The 19,347-nt window shown below is 40.7% G+C and overlaps 1 protein-coding gene across 7 annotated transcripts in view; it reads left to right on the forward strand.

The window, feature by feature from the left end:
- The first annotated feature begins 1,114 nt into the window (after window positions 1-1,114).
- Window positions 1,115-19,347, forward strand: part of LOC143648595 (uncharacterized) — a 59,253-nt gene continuing 41,020 nt past the window's right edge. For 3 of the 7 annotated variants that reach the window (XR_013158645.1, XR_013158646.1, XR_013158647.1), the window contains exons 1-3: window positions 1,115-1,351; window positions 2,351-2,400; window positions 9,570-9,693. Coding sequence is in view for 1 of the 7 variants with exons in the window: in XM_077118828.1 (XP_076974943.1) it covers window positions 2,374-2,400; window positions 9,570-9,698 (156 nt within the window). In the remaining 6 variants the exon portion in view is untranslated. Of the gene's footprint in view, window positions 1,352-2,350; window positions 2,401-9,569; window positions 9,699-19,347 lie in introns of all 7 variants that reach the window. The other 4 variants (XR_013158650.1, XR_013158649.1, XR_013158648.1 and 1 more) reach the window with 2 other exon arrangements.

Raw genomic sequence — 19,347 nt, forward strand, 5'->3', positions numbered from 1 at the left:
TTTCTTTTTAGTCTCCAGTATCTTAGAGCAGCTAGAAATTAAAACCTCAATGGTGGAATTATAACCCATACCAAACTCTGAAATCTGTTTTACAACTAATTCTTGCAATGTTCTTTGAAGTTTATTGCTTTTTTGTATATATGTTATTTTTCAGAAAAAAATTTAAAAATTTCCTCTAGCCTCCAGTGTTTTGGAGCAGCTAGAAGGAAAAATCTGAAATAGTGGAATGGTAATCCATAGCAAACTCTGAAATCTCTTCTGTATCTACCTGTTGAGGTGTACTTCGAAAATCATTGCTGTTTCTTCCTTTTCTTTGTATATATGTTATGTTTAATATTTAAAAAAAAACCTCCATCTAATTGGCTCCCAAGATTGATGGAGACTCTCCATTTTCTCTACAACAGCTACTCACTAAAGCCCACAGCAAACTGAGTGTTCATTACTAGTTGACTACTCCCTCATACACCATGCACTTATGTTCCCACCTGCTGATTTTCCTTCTGTGCTTACCAAGTCAGCTATGTTAGCTCGGAAACCTCTTTATCCTGGTCTATATTTATTATTGTAATAAACTAATTAAATTAAATATTATGTGAACCACTCTATCCAACAAATCAAGCACCTGCAATGTGCCATACCCTATTCTTCAGGCTTGGAATAGCCCGGTGAACAAAGAAACAAAGATCCCTTTCTTCCAGCAGTTGACAGTCTATCCAAAAAAAATTCTGATTCTCAGATCAGAAACTGATCTCTGCGCTCCTAGGACGCTCAGGGCCCTCACCCCAGCTGAAGTGGGGGCTCAGGCCTTCTTCCTGCTAAGGACTCCTCGAGAGGGCCGCCAGCCTGAAGGCGCTCGGGGTGGTAAGTGCGCCCGGGTGGCCCCCCGCCCCATCGTGCCATGGCCGAGTAAGAGGTGTCTCGGAGCTTACGCGTCCCCCAGGCCGCGAGCGAGCCAAAGCCGGAGAAAGGTTCACGTGGGTACTCTGAGACACGCGTTAAAGCCACAGTCTCTCGTAGCCCAGCTTCCAATTGGCCCGCCCCTTGTGGGATCCCCGCCCCTTTCTCCAAGCTCCTCCCCCGAATCCCCGCCCCTTCCGCCTGCTCCCGAAGCACCGCCTCTTCCGGTAGCCCTGTCTCTTCCTGCTCACGTGTGGGCTTCAGTTACGCATGTGTTCCCCTCAGGTGTCTTCGGTTGTCTGAATTTCCTTCACGGTACTAGCACAGGGTCTCCTCGGCCATGGGGGTTCCTAAGAGGAAGGCCCCGGCCGGCCAGGACGGCAAGGTTCTCCCAGCGAGCTCACCGGCGTGCTGTTCAAGACTCAGCTGAAGGAGCCGCAGAGCGCTGGGCTAGGTGAGTGTGGGGCCGCGGGCCTTGGGCGGGGAGTACGGGCTCCCAAGGTGTCCTCCCGGCCTCAGTTCGGGTGGGGCCTCTTAGTGTTAGACACCTTCTGGGCCGCCGACTGTCAGAGCCACGCCTCCGATTTTGCAGGCAGAAAACTGAGGTCCCTCGTGTTAGGTGTCCAGGGTCCTGGGCCGGCCCAGGCATCTTCTGGGCTATCCACTCCCTTCTGTGTTCTGGGCTGACAGCGGTAGCACAACTACATGGTTGTGACAGTTTTTTTTTTTTTTAAATTTTTTTATTAATTAAAAAAAATTACAGAAAGAAACACAAACATTCCCAATATGTGATCATTCCATTCTACATATATAATCAGCAATTCACAATATCATCACATAGCTGCAGATTCATCATCCTGATAATTTCTTAGAACATTTGCATCAATTCAGAAAAAAGAAACAAAAAGATAACAGAAAAATAAAACGAAAACAAAAAGAAACCATAAACACCATACCCCTTACTCCTCCATTTCATTGATCACTAGCATTTCAAACTAAATTTATTTTAACATTTGTTCCCCCTATTACTTGTTTTTATTCCATATGTTCTCCTCATCTGTTGACAAGGTAGATAAAAGGAGCATCAGACACAAGGTTTTCACAATCACACAGTCACATTGTGAAAGCTACACCATTATGCAATCAACATCAAGAAACATGGCTACTGGAACACAGCTCTACATTTTCAGGCAGCTTCCTCCAGCCTCTGCATTACATCTTGGATAACAAGGTGATATCTACTTAATGCATAAGAATAACCTCCAGGATAACCTCTTGACTCTGTCTGGAATCTCTCAGCCATTGACACTTAGTCTCATTTCACACTTCCCCCTTTTGGTCCAGAGGATTTTCTCAATCCCTTGATGCTGGGTCTCAGCTCATTCTAGGGTTTTTCTCAATCCCCTGATGCTGAGTCCGAGTTCATTCTCGGCTTTCTGTCCCACGTTGCCAGGAAGATCCACACCCCTGGGAGCCATGCGCAGCGCAGACCGGGGAAGAATGGTGAGTTTGCTTGTTGTGTTGGCTAGAGAGAGAGGCCACATCTGAGCAGCAAAAGAGGTTCTCCTGGGGGTAACTCTTAGGCCTAATTTTAAGTAGGCTTGACCTATCCTTTGTGGGGTTAAGTTTCATATGAAAAAATCCCAAGACTGGGGGCCCAGCCTATAACTTTGGTTGTCCATACTGTTTGTGAGAATATCAAGAATTCAACTTAGGGAAGTTGAATTTTTCCCCATTCTCACCATTTCCCAAAGGGGACTTTGCAAATATTTTTCCACTCACTGATCAAATCACTCTGGGATTCATCGGGGCATTACTCTGGACAAACCAACAAAATCTCGTGTCCTACCCAAGGTTCCATGTACTTATGTTGTTCAACCAAGCTATCTACATAAGTTATGTTAGGAAATGCACTAGTCAAAATATAAATTTTGTACCAAATAAACATTTTTTACTTTAGTCTTACACATAAATTGAAAATTTCAAATACTAATTACCATCTATTTTCAGGACACTGCAGTAATGACATTCCTTTGTTCTTCCTCATGCAAAAACATTTTTTAAATTTGTACATTTAGTCACTGTCATTATACTCTAGGCAATCCTAGATTATACCATCTCAATCTTTGTTGTCTTTCTTTCCGATTTCATTTGTGCCCCCTAACCTCCTCCCTCTATCATTCTCACGTTCAGCTTCATTCAGTGTTTTAATATAATTGTATTACAGTTAGGTAGCATTGTGCTGTCCATTTCTGAGTTTTTATATTCAGTCCTGTTGCACAATCTGTATCCCTTCAGCTCCAATTACCCAATATCTTACCCTATTTCTATCTCCTGATGGTCTCTGTTACCAACAAAATTCTCCAAGTTTATTCACTAATGTCAGTTCATATCAGTGAGACCATACAGTATTTGTCCTTTTGTTTCTGGCTAATCTCACTCAGCATAATGCCCTTAAGGTCCACCCATGTTGTTACATACTTCATAACTGTATTCTGTCTTACAGCTGCATAATATTCCATCATATGTATATACCACAGTTTGTTTAACTACCCGTCTGTTGATAGACATTTTGGCTGTTTCCATTTCTTGGTAATTGTAAATAATGCTGCTATAAACATTGGGGTGCAAATGTCCTTTTGTGTCCTTGCCCTCATGTCGTTTGAGTAGAGACAGCGTATAGATGGGTCCCGTTCCCTAATCCATTTTGCCAGTTCATGTCCCCTATTGGGAAGCTTAATCCATCAACATCAGTGTACTTACTGCCCAGGATTTTTGCCTTTTGGCTTTTATATGTCCTTCTAATTTTCCTTCTTTTTACCTTTACTCATGGTCTTCCTTTCTACACTCTTCTCCACACCTCTCTCTTCTGCCTTCGTATCTGTCTCTAGTGTTCCCTTTAGTATTTCTTGCAGAGCTGGTCTCTTGGTCACAAATTCTCTCAGTGATTTTTTTTGTCTGAAGATGTTCTGATTTCTCCATCATTTTTGAAGGACAATTTTGCTGGATATAGAATTCTTGGTTGGCAGTTTTTCTCTTTTAATAATATAAATATATCATCCCACTGTCTTCTTGCCTCCATGGTTTCGGTTGAGAAATCTATGCATAGTCTTATTGGGCTTCCCTTGTATGTGATTGCTTTTCTCTTACTGCTTTCAAGATCCTCTCTTTCTCTTTGACCTCTGACATTCTGATTAATAAATGTCTTGGACTACATCTATTTGGATCTGTTCTCTTTGGAGTACGCAGCAGTTCTTGGATCTGAAATTTTTAAGTCCTTCATAAGAGTTGGGAAATTTTCAGTGATAATTTCCTCCATTAGTTTTTCTCCTCATTTTTCCTTCTCTTCTTCTTCTGGGACACCCACAACACGTATATTCATGCGCTTTATATTGTCCTTCAATTCCCTGAGTCCCTGCTCATATTTTTCCATTTTTTCCCTATATTTTCTTTTTCTTACCAAATTTTAGATGTTCCATTCTCCAGTTCAGAAATCCTATGTTCTGTCTCTCGAAATCTATCATTGTAGGTTTCCATTGTTTTTTTCATCTCTTCTACCGTACCTTTCATTCCCATAAGTTCTGTGATTTGTTTTTTCAGACTTTTGATTTCTTCTTTTTGTTCATTCCTTGCTTTCTTTATATCCTCCCTCAATTCATTGATTTGATTTTTGATGAGGTTTTCCATGTCTGTTCGTATATTCTGAATTAAAGGTTTTAGCTCCTGGATGTCATTTGAATTGTTGGTTTGTTCCTTTGATTGGGCCATATCTTCAATTTTCCTAGTGTGATTTGTTATTTTTTGCTGGCGTCTAGGCATTTAATTACCTTAATTAGTGTGCTGGTTTGTAAGGATATACGCCTCCTGAGAAAAGCCATATGTTAATATAAATCCCATTTCATAAAGGTAGAATAATCTCTGTTCAATAAAGTATGTTTGAAACTGTAATGAGATCATCTCCCTGGTTGATGTGATTTAGTCAAGAGTGGTTGTTAAATTGGATTAGGTGCCAACATGTCTCCACCCGTTTGGGTGGTTCTTGATTGGTTTATTGGACTCCTATAAAAGAGGAAATATTTTGGAGAATGAGAGATTCAGAGAGAGCAGAGAACACTGCAGCACCACGAAGCAGAGAGTCCATCGGCCAGACCTTTGGAAATGAAGAAGGAAAATGCCTCCTGGGAGCTTCATGAAACAGGAAGCCAGGAGAAGCTAGCAGATGATGCCATGGTTGCCATGTGCCCTTCCAGCCGAGAGAGAAGCCCTGACTGTGTTTGCCGTGTGTCTTCTCACTTGAGAGAGAAACCCTGAACTTCATCGGCCTTCTTGAACCAAGGTATCTTTACCTGGATGCCTTAGATTGGACATTTCTATAGACTTGCTTTAATTGAGACATTTTCTTGGCCTTAGAACTGTAAACTAGCAACTCATTAAATTCCCCTTGTTAAAAGCCATTCCGTTTCTGGTATATTGCATTCCAGCAGCTAGCAAACTAGAACAATTAGTTTATTCTGGAGATTGCTTGCACTTCATTTACCTAGGGTTTTCTTGCTGGATGAATTTGTTGTCTCTCTGTTCTTTGACATTCAGTTCCGCTTTTTCTGGACCTCTAGCTTAGGTTTTGTTTAACAGAGGAGAATTTTTCAGTTCTTGTTTTCTTGTTTCTTGCCCTGCTTGTATGGTGCCTTCCCCCCCCCCCACCTTGAGGAGGGTCTACATAGTTATTTGTGCTGGTTTGAAAGGAAGTATGCCCCCTAAGAAAAGCCATGTTTTAATATAAATCCCATTTCATAAAGGTAGCATAATCCCTATTCGATACTGTATATTTGAAACTGTAATGAGATCATCTCCCTGGTTGATATGATTTAGTCAAGAGTGGTTGTTAAACTGGATTAAGGGACGGTATGTCTGCACCCATTGGGTGGGTCTTGATTGGTTTATTGGAGTCCTATAAAAGAGGAAATATTTTGGAGAATGAGAGATTCAGAGAGAGCAGAATGATGTAGCCATGAGATGCCGAGAGTCCATGAACCAGCAACCTTTAGAGATGAAGAAGGAAAAAGGCCTCCTGGGGAGCTTCATGAAACTGGAAGCCAGGAGAGAAAGCTAGCAGATGACACCGTATTCACCATGTGCCCTTCCAGCCAAGAGAGAAGCCCTGACTGTGTTCTCTGTGTGCCTTCTCACTTGAGAGAGAAACCCTGAACTTCATCGGCCTTCTTGAACCACGGTATCTTTCCCTGGATGCCTTTGATTGGACATTTCTATAGACTTGTTTTAATTGGAACATTTTCTCGACCTTAGAACTGTAAACTAGCAGCTCATTAAATTCCCCTTGTTAAAAGCCATTCTGTTTCTGGTATATTGCATTCCGGCAGCTAGCAAACCAGAACAGTATTATAGACCCCAAGTGGATTTTCCCAGACCAAACTGGCCTCCTCTGAGGAGGAAAGATTCACCTGCATCGGTTTCCCCTGAGGGTGAGACCCAGCAGTTTGATGGACTTTCCTGTGAAGTCTCTGGGCTCTGTTTTTCTTATCCTGCCGAGTATGTGGTGCTTGTCTGCCTGCAGGTCCCACCAGCATAAGATGATGCGGTACCTTTAACTTTGGCTGGGGGCATGGTGGAGACAGAGGGAGGTTGTAGGCTGGTTTTAATGGCTTCAAATTACCAAGCCCTGGTGTCTGAATTCCTTGAGAGAGGGATTCCACCTGAGTTGGGCTTCACCTCTCCCCTGGGGAAGGCACAGGTTCCAGACAAGCCCTCAAAACGAGTTTGTTTCTGCCTGTGCCTGGGGCAGTTGCAGCCTGAGGAGCCCTGCCACTGTATCCAAAGGCAGTCAAGCCTTTGTAGAAACACAGCCACAAAAACCTCTGTTTCCTTCTCTTTTTTCCCTTTTTCTGTCAGCCCTGCCCCCTTGGCACTGGGGCAAAAATGAGCAACCTCTGCTTTGACCAGGTTCAACTGTGCCTATTTTTAGTAGTCAGAATTTGTTAATTAATTCCACAATTGGCGTTTGTTTGGGCTCAGACCCTGCTTCTGGTGAAGTCTCTTTCCTTTCCCCTCTGGGAAGCGGTCGCGGGGGAGGGGCACCGGCCACCACGGCTTGGGGAACTCATGGTTCTGGGGGGGCTCGCAGACAGTCCAGCTGGTCCAGACTGGTGTATGCTGTGTGTCCGGTCACTGACGTAGCCCCAGGAGCTGTTGTGTATTGTTTCTGGTTATTTACTAGTTGTTCTTGAGGATGAACTAAAACGCGCACATTGCTAAGCCGCCATCTTGGCCAAGAAGTGTTGGTTGCGACAGTTTTAAGCGACTTCATCATTCCCTTTCCTTGGTTGCCTGTCTCAGCAGGCTCTGCTCTTTATTTCTGTTGTTGGGAAAGTAAATCGAGTGTACACCTCCTTCACACAACAAATGTTTATGGGGTCTCTACTGTGAGTCACTCTGGGGTGTTCAGTTCGGTGGTTTGCTACTACTGGGACTGTCAGTGACATTCTCAATAGCTCAGCTCCTCCAAAACCATTCACACTGATGTGATGACATGTGAGAAACAACCAGAAGCCATCTTGATGAATTGTTAGTTGACCAAGACCAGTGACCAAGGTGGAGCATTCTATAACTTAATTTTTTTGAGAAGTGGGATCACCCTTTGGAAAGTACACTGGTTATGAGGTAAAAATAGTTGAACATGTTGGTGGGTGGAAACATTGGTGGTGTGACAGTATTTCTCCCTGGGTAAAGAAGTTATTAAATTAATGGCCAGAATTTCCTCAATTTCTAATTTTTCTCCCACAAACATTTTTAAGCTTTTTCTAAAAGCAGTTTTATTGAGATATAATTCACATATTATACAATTCACCCATCTAAAGTACAAATTCATAGTGTTTTCATATATAAACAGATCTGTGCAGCCATCATGGTCAACTTTTTGAACATTTTCATCACCTCAAAAAGAAACCCTTTAGCTATCACTCCCTTGTCTCCCCATTCCTTATTCTCTAGCCCTAAGCAGCCACTAACCAGTTCATCTCTATAGATTTCCTGATAGGAGGATCAAAGAAGGTGACCCTAAGAAGTAGCTTTTTGGCACACTGGAGGGTGGGGAAGAAACAGGGATAGAGGCCTTTCTGGCAGAAGGAAGAAAATGTTTAGTTCTTTGAAAATTATTGTATATGTATTTTATAGTTTTGTACACAGAACCATGATATTTAGGTGCTTTGAACAGATTTTGAAAAGAAACCTGCATTGACAAGTGATGGATATAGGTGAAGTAGTCAAAAAATGTGGCCGAGTTCAAGTCAGTACTTGAAAAATTGTATGAGGCTGTGCTGGATTTGTATTAACTCTGGTTTCTGTCTTGAATTCTCTCTATCCTTTCCTGGTAACACTCTCATAACTTCCTGTGGAAGAATCACCTTGCTGGGAGATCAGGGAAGTGGAGTTGATGGATGCTAGTGGGTTCAGAGGTAGGGTCTCTGATTATACTTCCCCTGGAAGCAGGGGGGAAAGAAAACTGTGAAGTTAGATTGGTAAAGACTCAGAGGGTGCTCAGGAATGGATTGTTGTTAGCTTGAGGTCAGGGAGACCCCCTTGATCAAAAAGGTTCTGCTCCACCACCCCCCTTCCACCTACTCACCCATCTACTTACCCATGCATTCGCTCCATCCCTACAGTGTGTCTTCACATCTCAGGGCTTGTGCATATTCTTGACCCAGAATACTGGTCTTCACTGGGTAACTCTTTATCACTGTCTGCTTCATTACTTTCTTTGAGAAGACTTCCCTGATCCTCTGATCTAAATCATGCTCATGCTCCTTGATTATATTCCCTCGTTACACCCTTATTATTTTTTGGCATGGGCAGGCACCGGGAATCAAACCTGGGTCTCCGTTGTTACGCCCTTTTTGCTTCATGGCACTTAATACAGTTTGTGATTATTTAAGTGATTCGGGTAGGTGCTCAAAAATTATTCATACAGTGAACTTAGGTCTCTGCCTTTTGATTGTAAACCTTGTGTGCCTAGGGGAGATTTCCAGTTTTTTCCCCTGTCTATCTCAGGCACCAGGCATATTGCCTGGCGCACATAGTAGGGAGTTCAGTAAAGAACGAACACCCAGAGAGACAGCAAATGTGGTAGGCGAACTGTTCCTCCCTTCAGCATCCTGGATCTGGAAGTTTTATGTCAGATTGGCAAATGAGTCCATAAGGAAAAAACAGTAAAAAACCCATAAGCTCTGCTTTCATTATAAAAGCATGTCTTGCTCTCACTTAACTCCTGAGTGTTCTTGAGTGACAGGGTTGTGTAGGAGATAGGATTAACATAAGACCTACGGAACTAGTTGGGAGTAGATGGCATTAGGGTGGTGGCAGCAGTAAACTGCTTTATGTTATTTGATTTATGTAGAACAGTCCGAGAGGAAAAGAATGTTTGTTTACCCCAAATGGTTATTTTAAGTATGAAGGAAAAGCACTGAAAGATAAGAACTTTGTTCCCTCAGGAAATGCATGCACGCCTTTTGTCATCCTGCAGTATATAAGCAGGATCTAGTTAAGAATAAAATTGTCTGTGCCTGTTGTTTGTTAAAGTTAAGTTTCAGACCCCCTGAACCCATCTGTGTCTATCTTTCTCTCTTGTCATTCTTTAATATCCTTTGATCTCCATTTCATAGGAAGCAACATATGGCACCCAACGTGGGGCTCGAAGAAGACTCCAAGACAGTATTAAGGAACCAAGGAAAAGTCTCATTAGAGGCATGTGTGTCCAGCCGACAGAAGAGGACTCGAGTCATATTGGTAAAGTAAGCATTTTCCTTGTAGCATCAGGGTAACGGGTAATCACAATAGGCAGCTGGAGGAGTGTGTGTGTGTGTGTGTGTGTGTGTGTGTGTTGTAAACATTGTTAGAAGCTACTGGGGTGCCTGTTAAAACATCTGAATTATTAAGTGTATTTGATCTCATTCAAAAAGATTGTTATTGGTTTCAGCCTTAAGGCCATAATGTTTTAAATCTTAAGTAATGGAAATTGGTTATGAAGGATTTGCAGCGAGCATAACAAAACGGGGGAAATATTCCTGTTTCTATTTGGTTATTGTGTTCAGTCAGGCAATGAACTGCCTCGCTCGTGCTTTCTCTTAAACTCTAAGTTTTGTTTGTTCTCAGTCTCCCAGTACCCCTTCTTACCCTGTTTTGGACAGTTGCTTGAGCTGGACTCGGCAATTGGTGCCCAGACAGGGATCTAATAAGGGAAGTCTTAAAGCATAAAGTGAGGAGACGCTCCAGGGACGTCCACTACAAATACTACAGATGAGCCTTTGTGGGTTGAGCAGTGGCCCTTATCTATAGAAAAGTTAGAGGTTCTAACTCGGTTAGTTCAAGAACAGTTTAAAGCAGGACATTTAGAAGAACCTCATAGTCCCTGGAATTCTCCAGTATTTATTATAAAAAGGAAATCAGGACAATGGAGAATGTTAACTGATTTGATAAAAGTTAATGCTGTAATTCAGCCCACGGAGCCATTACAATCTGGCCTGCCCACACCAGTTATAATTCCTAAGAACTGCTCTATTATTATAATTGATTTAAAAAATTGCTTCTTACCATACCTTTGGCAGAGTAAGATAAAGAAGAATTAATTTCTGAGCTTGTTCTTAATGAGCTGCCTTTATATAAAAATTCATATACACCTGAGTCAGAAAATATCCAGTAGGGACAGTGCCATGCCAAAGAAAAGTCAGTACTCATTGATGGTTCCTATAGAATTGTAACAGATTGGTCCCCTGAGGGTTATGCAATTCAGGATTGTAGTTCTGACTCAAAGTGTTCTGTTAAGTTACCTTGGCTTAATCTAAATAATTATTCTACTGAAATTTATACCAATGCTACAGATAAAATCCTGTGACACAGAATGGGAATGGCAGCCCCATCTCCTTTTGTTAAATTAAATCCTCGACAGACAGCAATTTGGAAACTGGCCACGAATTTAGCTCCTGTTCGTATTTAAAAAATATATATATATATATTTCCAGAACTTTAAAATGGAAAATTCTTGTTAAAAACTATATATTGATGTTTCAAATATGCATTAACTAAAGTATTTTAAGTATTTAACATTATTCTGACAAATTTAACTTTGATGGTAATTATATGTGGTAAAATATTTGTTTAAAATAATGATTTAAGTATGAAAAATATGAAAGATATATTGTTATTAATAGGAAAACAATAGTTTTATCCTAAGATAAAATGAATAACTGTTACAAAATGAGAAAAATATAGGACAAAGCCTGAACTAATATAATAATTGCTGAGGGTTTGTAAAAATGGAAATTATGGTTAAAATCAAGAAAGATTTAATGAGTCTAAAATGACAGCGTTTTCTTGGACTTTTAGCCTGTTCTAATGAAAAGATTAAAAAAATTTTTTTCTAAATAATCAGTGTAAAACGCAGAGTCTGTGCTTTATCAAAATAACGTATGTTAACTTTTATCATGTTGTTAACTGTATAAAAATATTGATTTTCTCCTGGGTATCATTATTGTTGGTAAGTGGCCATTTTGAGTCAGGGACACAGCACATAGCACACAGTCACAGAGAAACGACTCAGGAGACAACCCTCGGGTGAGTGGAAGGCGTCTGCTTTATTGAGGAAGTGTGCAGGTTTATATAGGCTGGGAGCATGCAAGGACACATGTTGAACAGGGATTGGTGACCGTTGTTGCTAGGGTGGAGGGTAGGTTTAAGGTTAGCGCTTTTTGGTGCAAACCACCACCAGTTCTGGGAAGAAGTCCAGTCGCGGGTTAGGCCATTTTGTGTTGCCTTGCATCTACCCTGGCAGCCATGTTGGCAAGATCTTATGATTTCTCCATCAGTTATACTGGCAAAAAAGCTGTTTCTTTTCTTGCCCCAAACCAGGTGGCTTAATCTATTTATCTAAATAATATTGCTGTAAATGAATCTATTACTGGCTAAATAATATTCAAATCATATAAATACCTAAATTCCTTTAAGCCAAAATATTTTTTGCACTATTATTTATTTATTTACTTTTTATTAATTAAAAAAATAACTAACAAAACATTTAGAAATCATTCCATTCTACATATACAATCAGTAATTCTTAATCTCATCATATAGTTGCATATTCATCATTTCTTAGTACATTTGCATCAATTTAGAAAAAGAAATCAAAAAGATAACACAAAAAGAAATAAAACGATAATAGAGAGAAAAAAAAACTATACCTCACATGCAGCTTCATTCAATGTTTTAACATAATTACATTACAATTAGGTAGTATTGTGCTGTCCATTTCTGAGTTTTTGTATCCAGTCCTGTTGCACAGTCTGTATCCCTTCAGCTCCAATTACCCATTATCTTATCCTATTTCTATCTCCTGATGGTCTCTGTTACCAACGACATATTCCAAGTTTTATTCACTAATGTCGGTTCATATCAGTGAGACCATACAGTATTTGTCCTTTAGTTTTTGGCTAGTCTCACTCAGCATAATGTTCGTTAGGTCCATCCATGTTATTACATGCTTCATAAGTTTATCTGTCTTAGAGCTGCATAATATTCCATCGTATGTATATACCACAGTTTGTTTAGCCACTCATCTGTTGATGCACATTTTGGCTGTTTCCATCTCTTCACAATTCTAAATAATGCTGCTGTAAACATTGGTGTGCAAATACCGTTTGTGTCTTTGCCCTTAAGTCCTCTGAGTAGATACCTAGCAATGGTATTGCTGGGTCATATGTCAATTCTATATTCAGCTTTTTGAGGAACCGCCAAACTGCCTTCCACAGTGGTTGCACCATTTGACATTCCCACCAACAGTGAATAAGTGTGCCTCTTTCTCCACATCCTCTCCAGCACTTGTCATTTTCTGTTTTGTTGATAATGGCCATTCTGGTGGGTGTGAGATGATATCTCATTGTGGTTTTGATTTGCATTTCTCTAATGGACAGGGACGTTGAGCATCTCTTCATGTGCCTTTGGCCATTTGTATTTCCTCTTCTGAGAAGTGTCTGTTCAAGTCTTTTTCCCATTTTGTAATTGGATTGGCTGTCTTTTTGTTGTTGAGTTGAACAATCTCTTTATAAATTCTGGATATTAGACCTTTATCTGATATGTCGTTTCCAGATATTGTCTCCCATTGTGTAGGCTGTCTTTCTACTTTCTTGATGAAGTTCTTTGATGCACAAAAGTGTTTAATTTTGAGGAGCTCCCATTTCTTTCTTTCTTTCTTCAGTGCTCTTGCTTTAGGTGTAAGGTCCATAAAACCGCCTCCACTTATAAGCTTCATAAGATATCTCCCTACATTTTCCTCTGTTTTATGGTCTTAGACCTAATGTTTAGATCTTTGATCCATTTTGAGTTAACTTTTGTATAGGGTGTGAGATATGGGTCCTCTTTCATTCTTTTGCATATGGATATCCAGTTCTCTAGGCACTATTTATTGAAGAGACTGTTCTGTCCCAGGTGAGTTGGCTTGACTGCCTTATCAAAGATCAAATGTCCATAGATGAGAGGGTCTATATCTGAGCACTCTATTCGATTCCATTGGTCGATATATCTGTCTTTATGCCAGTACCATGCTGTTTTGACCACTGTGGCTTCATAATATGCCTTAAAGTCCGGCAGCGTGAGACCTCCAGCTTCGTTTTTTTTCCTTAAGATACTTTTAGCAATTCGGGGCACTCTGCCCTTCCAGATAAATTTGCTTATTGGTTTTTCTATTTCTCAAAAATAAGTTGTTGGGATTTTGATTGGTATTGTGTTGAATCTGTAAATCAATTTAGGTAGGATTGACATCTTAACTATGTTTAGTCTTCGAATCCATGAACACGGTATGCCCTTCCATCTATTTAGGTCTTCTGTGATTTCTTTTAACAGTTTTTTGTAGTTTTCTTTGTATAGGTCTTTTGTCTCTTTAGTTAAATTTATTCCTAAGTATTTTATTCTTTTAGTTGCAATTATAAATGGAATTTGTTTCTTGATTTCCCCCTCAGCTTGTTCATTGCTAGTGTATAGAAACACTACAGATTTTTGAATGTTGATCTTGTAACCTGCTACTTTGCTGTACTCGTTTATTAGCTCTAGTAGTTTTGTTGTGGATTTTTCAGGGTTTTTGACATATAGTATCATATCGTCTGCAAACAGTGATAGTTTTACTTTTTCCTTTCCAATTTTGATGCCTTGTATTTCTTTTTCTTGTCTAATTGCTCTGGCTAGAACTTCCAACACAATGCTGAATAACAGTGGTGATAGTGGACATCCTTGTCTTGTTCCTGATCTTAGGGGGAAAGTTTTCCCCATTGAGGATGATATTAGCTGTGGGTTTTTCATATATTCCCTCTATCATTTTAAGGAAGTTCCCTTGTATTCCTATCCTTTGAAGTGTTTTCAACAGGAAAGGATGTTGAATCTTGTCAAATGCCTTCTCTGCATCAATTGAGATGATCATGTGATTTTTTCTGCTTTGATTTGTTGATATGGTGTATTACATTAATTGATTTTCTTATGTTGAACCATCCTTGCATACCTGGGATGAATCCTACTTGGTCATGATGTATAATTCTTTTAATGTGTTGCTGGATTCGATTTGCTAGAATTTTGTTGAGGATTTTTGCATCTATATTCATTAGAGAGATTGGTCTGTAGTTTTCTTTTTTTGTAATATCTTTGCCTGGTTTTGGTATGAGGGTGATGTTGGCTTCATAGAATGAATTAGGTAGCTTTCCCTCCACTTCAATTTTTTTGAAGAGTTTGAGCAGGGTTGGTACTAATTCTTTCTGGAATGTTTGATAGAATTCACATGTGAAGCCGTCTGGTCCTGGACTTTACTTTTTAGGAAGCTTTTGAATGACTGATTCAATTTCTTTACTTGTGATTGGTTTGTTGAGGTCATCTATGTCTTCTTGAGTCAAAGTTGGTTGTTCATGTCTTTCCAGGAGCCCGTCCATTTCATCTAAATTGTCGTATTTATTAGCGTAAAGTTGTTCATAGTATCCTGTTATTACCTCCTTTATTTCTGTGAGGTCAGTAGCTATGTCTCCTCTTCCATTTCTGATCTTATTTATTTGCATCCTCTCTCTTCTTCTTTTTGTCAATCTTGCTAAGGGCCCATCAATCTTATTGATTTCTCATAGAACCAACTTCTGGTCTCATTGATTTTCTCTGTTGTTTTCATGTTCTCAATTTCATTTATTTCTGTTCTAATCTTTGCTATTTCTTTCCTTTTGCTTGCTTTGGGGTTAGTTTGCTGTTCTTTCTCCAGTTCTTCCAAGTGGACAGTTAATTCCTACATTTTGCCTTTTCTTCTTTTCTGATACAGGCATTTAGGGCAATAAATTTCCCTCTTAGCACTGTCTTTGCTGCGTCCCATAAGTTTTGATATGTTGTGTTTTCATTTTCATTCGCCTCGAGGTATTTACTAATTTTTCTTGCAATATCTTCTTTGACCCACTTGTTGTTTAAGAGTGTGTTGTTGAGCCTCCACATATTTGTGGATTTTCTGGCATTCCGCCTATTATTGATTTCCAACTTCATTCCTTTATGATCCGAGAAAGTGTTGTGTATGATTTCAAACTTTTAAAATTTGTTAAGACTTGCTTTGTGACCCAGCATATGGTCTATCTTTGAGAATGATCCATGAACACTTGAGAAAAAAGTGTATCCTGCTGTTGTGGGATGTAATGTCCTATAAATGTCTGTTAAGTCTAGCTCATTTATAGTAATATTCCGATTCTCTATTTCTTTATTGATCCTCTGTCTAGATGTTCTGTCCATTGATGAGAGTGGGGAATTGAAGTCTCCAACTATTATGGTATATGTGTCTGTTTCCCTTTTCAGTGTTTGCAGTGTATTCCTCACGTGTTTTGGGGCATTCTGGTTCGGTGCGTAAATATTTATGATTGTTATGTTTTCTTGTTTAATTGTTCCTTTTATTAGTAGATAGTGTCCTTCTTTGTCTCTTTTAACTGTTTTACATTTGAAGTCTAATTTGTTGGATATTAGTATAGCCACTCCTGTTCTTTTGTGGTTGTTATTTGCATGAAATATCTTTTCCCAACCTTTCACTTTCAACCTATGTTTATCTTTGGGTCTAAGATGTGTTTCCTGTAGACAGCATATAGAAGGATCCTGTTTTTTAATCCATTCTGCCAGTCTATGTCTTTTGATTGGGGAATTCAGTCCATTAACATTTAGTGTTATTACTGTTTGGGTAATACTTTCCTCTACCATTTTGCCTTTTGTATTATATGTATCGTATCTAATTTTCCTTCTTTCTACACTCTTCTCCACACCTCTCTCTTCTGTCTTTTCGTATCTGTCTCTAGTGCTCCCTTTAGTATTTCTTGCAGAGCTGGTCTCTTGGTCACAAATCGTCTCAGTGACTTTTTGTCTGAAAATGTTTTAATTTCTCGCTCATTTTTGAAGGACAATTTTGCTGGATATAGGAGTCTTGGTTGGCAGTTTTTCTCTTTTAGTAATTTAAATATATCATCCCACTGTCTTCTTGCCTCCATGGTTTCTGCTGAGAAATCTACACAAAGTCTTATTGGGTTTCCCTTGTATGTGATGGATTGTTTTTCTCTTGCTGCTTTCAAGATCCTCTCTTTCTCTTTGACCTCTGACAGTCTAACTAGTAAGTGTCTTGGAGAACGCCTATTTGGATCTGTTCTCTTTGGGGTGCATTGCATTTCTTGGATCTGTAATTTTAGGTCTTTCGTAAGAGTTGGGAAATTTTCAGTGATAATTTCTTCCATTAGTTTTTCTACTCCTTTTCCTTTCTCTTCTCCTTCTGGGACACCCACAACATGTATATTTGTGCACTTCATATTGTCATTCAGTTCCCTGAGCCCCTGCTCAAATTTTTCCATTCTTTTCCCTATAGTTTCCGTTTCTTTTTGGATTTCGGATGTTCCATCCTCCAGTTCACTGATTCTAACCTCTGTCTCTTGAAATCTACTATTGTACGTTTCCGTTGTTTTTTTTAATCTCTCCTACTGTGTCTTTCATTCCCATAAGTTCTGTGATTTGTTTTTCCAGACTTTCCATTTCTTCTTTTTGTTCATTCCTTGCCTTCTTCATGTCCTCCCTCAATTTATTGATTTGGTTTTTGAAGAGGTTTTCCATTTCTGTTCATATATTCAGAATTAGTTGTCGCAGCTCCTGTATCTCATTTGAACTATTGGTTTGTTCCTTTGACTGGGCCATATCTTCAATTTTCCTGGTGTGATTTGTTATTTTTTGCTGGCGTCTGGACATTTAATTACCTTAATTAGTTTATTCTGGAGATCGCTTTCACTTATCTTACGTAGGGTTTTCTTGCTAGATGAGTTTGTTGTCTATCTGTTCATTGACCTTCAGTTCAGCTTTTTCTGGGCCTCTAGCTTAAGTTTTGTTTAACAGAGGGTAAATTTTCAGTTCTTATTTTCTTTTCGTGTCCTGCTTGTAAGGTGCCTTTTCCCTCCCTACCCTTAGGAGGGTCTACATAGGTATTACAGACTCCAGCCGGGTTTTCCCAGACTAAGCTGGCCTCCTTTCAGGGGGAAGGAATCACCTGCATCAGTTTTCCCTGAGTGTGAGACCCAGCAGGTTGAAAGACTTTCCCGTGAAGTCTCTGGGCTCTGTTTTTCTTATCCTGCCCATTATGTGGTGCTTGTCTGTCTGCGGGTCCCATCAGCAAAATATATTGTGGCTCCTTTAACTTTGGAAGGCTCTCCCTGCTGGGGGCATGGTGGAGACAGAGGAAAGGTTGTAGGCTGGTTTTAATGGCTTCAAATTGCGAAGTCCTGGGATCTGAATTCCTTGAGAGAGGGATTCCACCTGAGTTGCGTTTCACCCCTCCTGTGGGGAAGGTTCAGGTGGTAGACAGCCCTGAAAGCAGACTGTTTCTGCGTTTGGGGCAATTGCAGCCTGTGTAATCCCGGCGCTGAGTCCAGAGGCAACTAAGTCTCCGTAGAAACAGCCGCAGAAGGCTCTGTTTCGTCCCCTTTCCTGTTTTTCAGCTAGCCCAATAGGCGACTTCCGCCTTGATCAGTTTCACCTGAGCTGGGGGTCTATTTTTAGTAGTCAGAATTTGTTTATTAATGCCACTATTGGTGTTTGGTTGAACTCAGTCCCTGCTACTGTTGGAGACTCTTTCCTTTCCCTCCGGGAAGCCGCCTGTGGGGGAGGGGCGCCGGCCACCGGCCACCGTGGCTTGGAGAACTTGCTGTTCCGAGACTCGCAGCCGATCTGGAGACTCGCAGCCGGTCTGGGAAGCTGCCTGTGGGGGAGGGGCACCAGTCGCCGGCCACCGCGGCTTGGGGAACTTGCTGTTCCGAGACTTGCAGCTGTTCCGGGAAGCCGCCTGTGAGGGAGGGGCGCCGGCCACCGCGGCTTGGAGAAGTGCGCGTGGCTCGGGGAACTCACTGTTGCGGAGACTCGCAGCCGGTCCAGCCGGTCCAGACTGGGGTACGCTGTGTGTCTGATCTCTGTCGTGGCTCCGGGAGCTGTTCTGTACTGTTTCTGGTTATTTAGTAGTTGTTCTGGAGGACGAACTAAAATGTGCCACCTTACTAAGCCGCCATCTTGGTACCTGGAAGTTTTTGCTGAAGGCAAAAGGATAGCTTGAGAACACAGAGCCTTGGGAAAGAAAAGTTAGAGCTTTTTCCTTACAGCAGAACTTGTCAGAGCCTTTGGAATGCTAATGTGCTAATGCAACCTTCCAAGTACAATGGGTAGCTCTGGTGGATTCCCCCCGACCCCCACCCCCAAGGAGGAGAAACTGGGCATCAGAGACGAGCCGGACATAGGAGGTCAGCTGCACCCCTGGGAAATTGGGGGACATCTGCTTCCATCCTTGTACATTTGCCTGCTCTGGGGGCTTCAGATAAAATGGGATCAGTCTGACGCTACTGGTCCTTTTGGGTCTGGCTGCTTCCCCTCAGCACTGTGGTTTCCTAAGCCAAAATATTTTAATGCTTTGTCCAGTGTTTATAGAAACTATATATGTATAAACTAGATTTATCCCCAAATAACCATGGCTTATTTTGGGAGCAGATCAGATTTGAGGGCTGAATGCAAGGAAAAAATATACTTGTGGAGTCTGTTTTGTTCACCTGATGTTGCCAGTCCATGCAACTGATGTTGCTATCATGTGACCTTGGTAAGAAATGGTTAAAATGTGCACTCTTACTGGGAGGACTGGCTATCCTCCCAGAAGGAGTGTACTTTAATAAAGATATCTAGGTCCCAGGAAGCTCCTCTTGGTCCCTAGTGAGTTCCCAGAGGACCCAACTGGGCCTGGTCATATAAGCAAATTGAAATTTGGCCACTATTGTGAGAAAATATCATAAAAATTGCACGCAGTAAATTTAAAATCATCTAAATGCACAGCCAAGTATAAAGAATCCACATTCCTGCATTCCTTTTCAATCAATCCAATGAATTCAA

The sequence above is a fragment of the Tamandua tetradactyla genome, chromosome 10 (assembly GCF_023851605.1).
Source record: "Tamandua tetradactyla isolate mTamTet1 chromosome 10, mTamTet1.pri, whole genome shotgun sequence".
Classification (NCBI taxonomy): domain Eukaryota; kingdom Metazoa; phylum Chordata; class Mammalia; order Pilosa; family Myrmecophagidae; genus Tamandua; species Tamandua tetradactyla.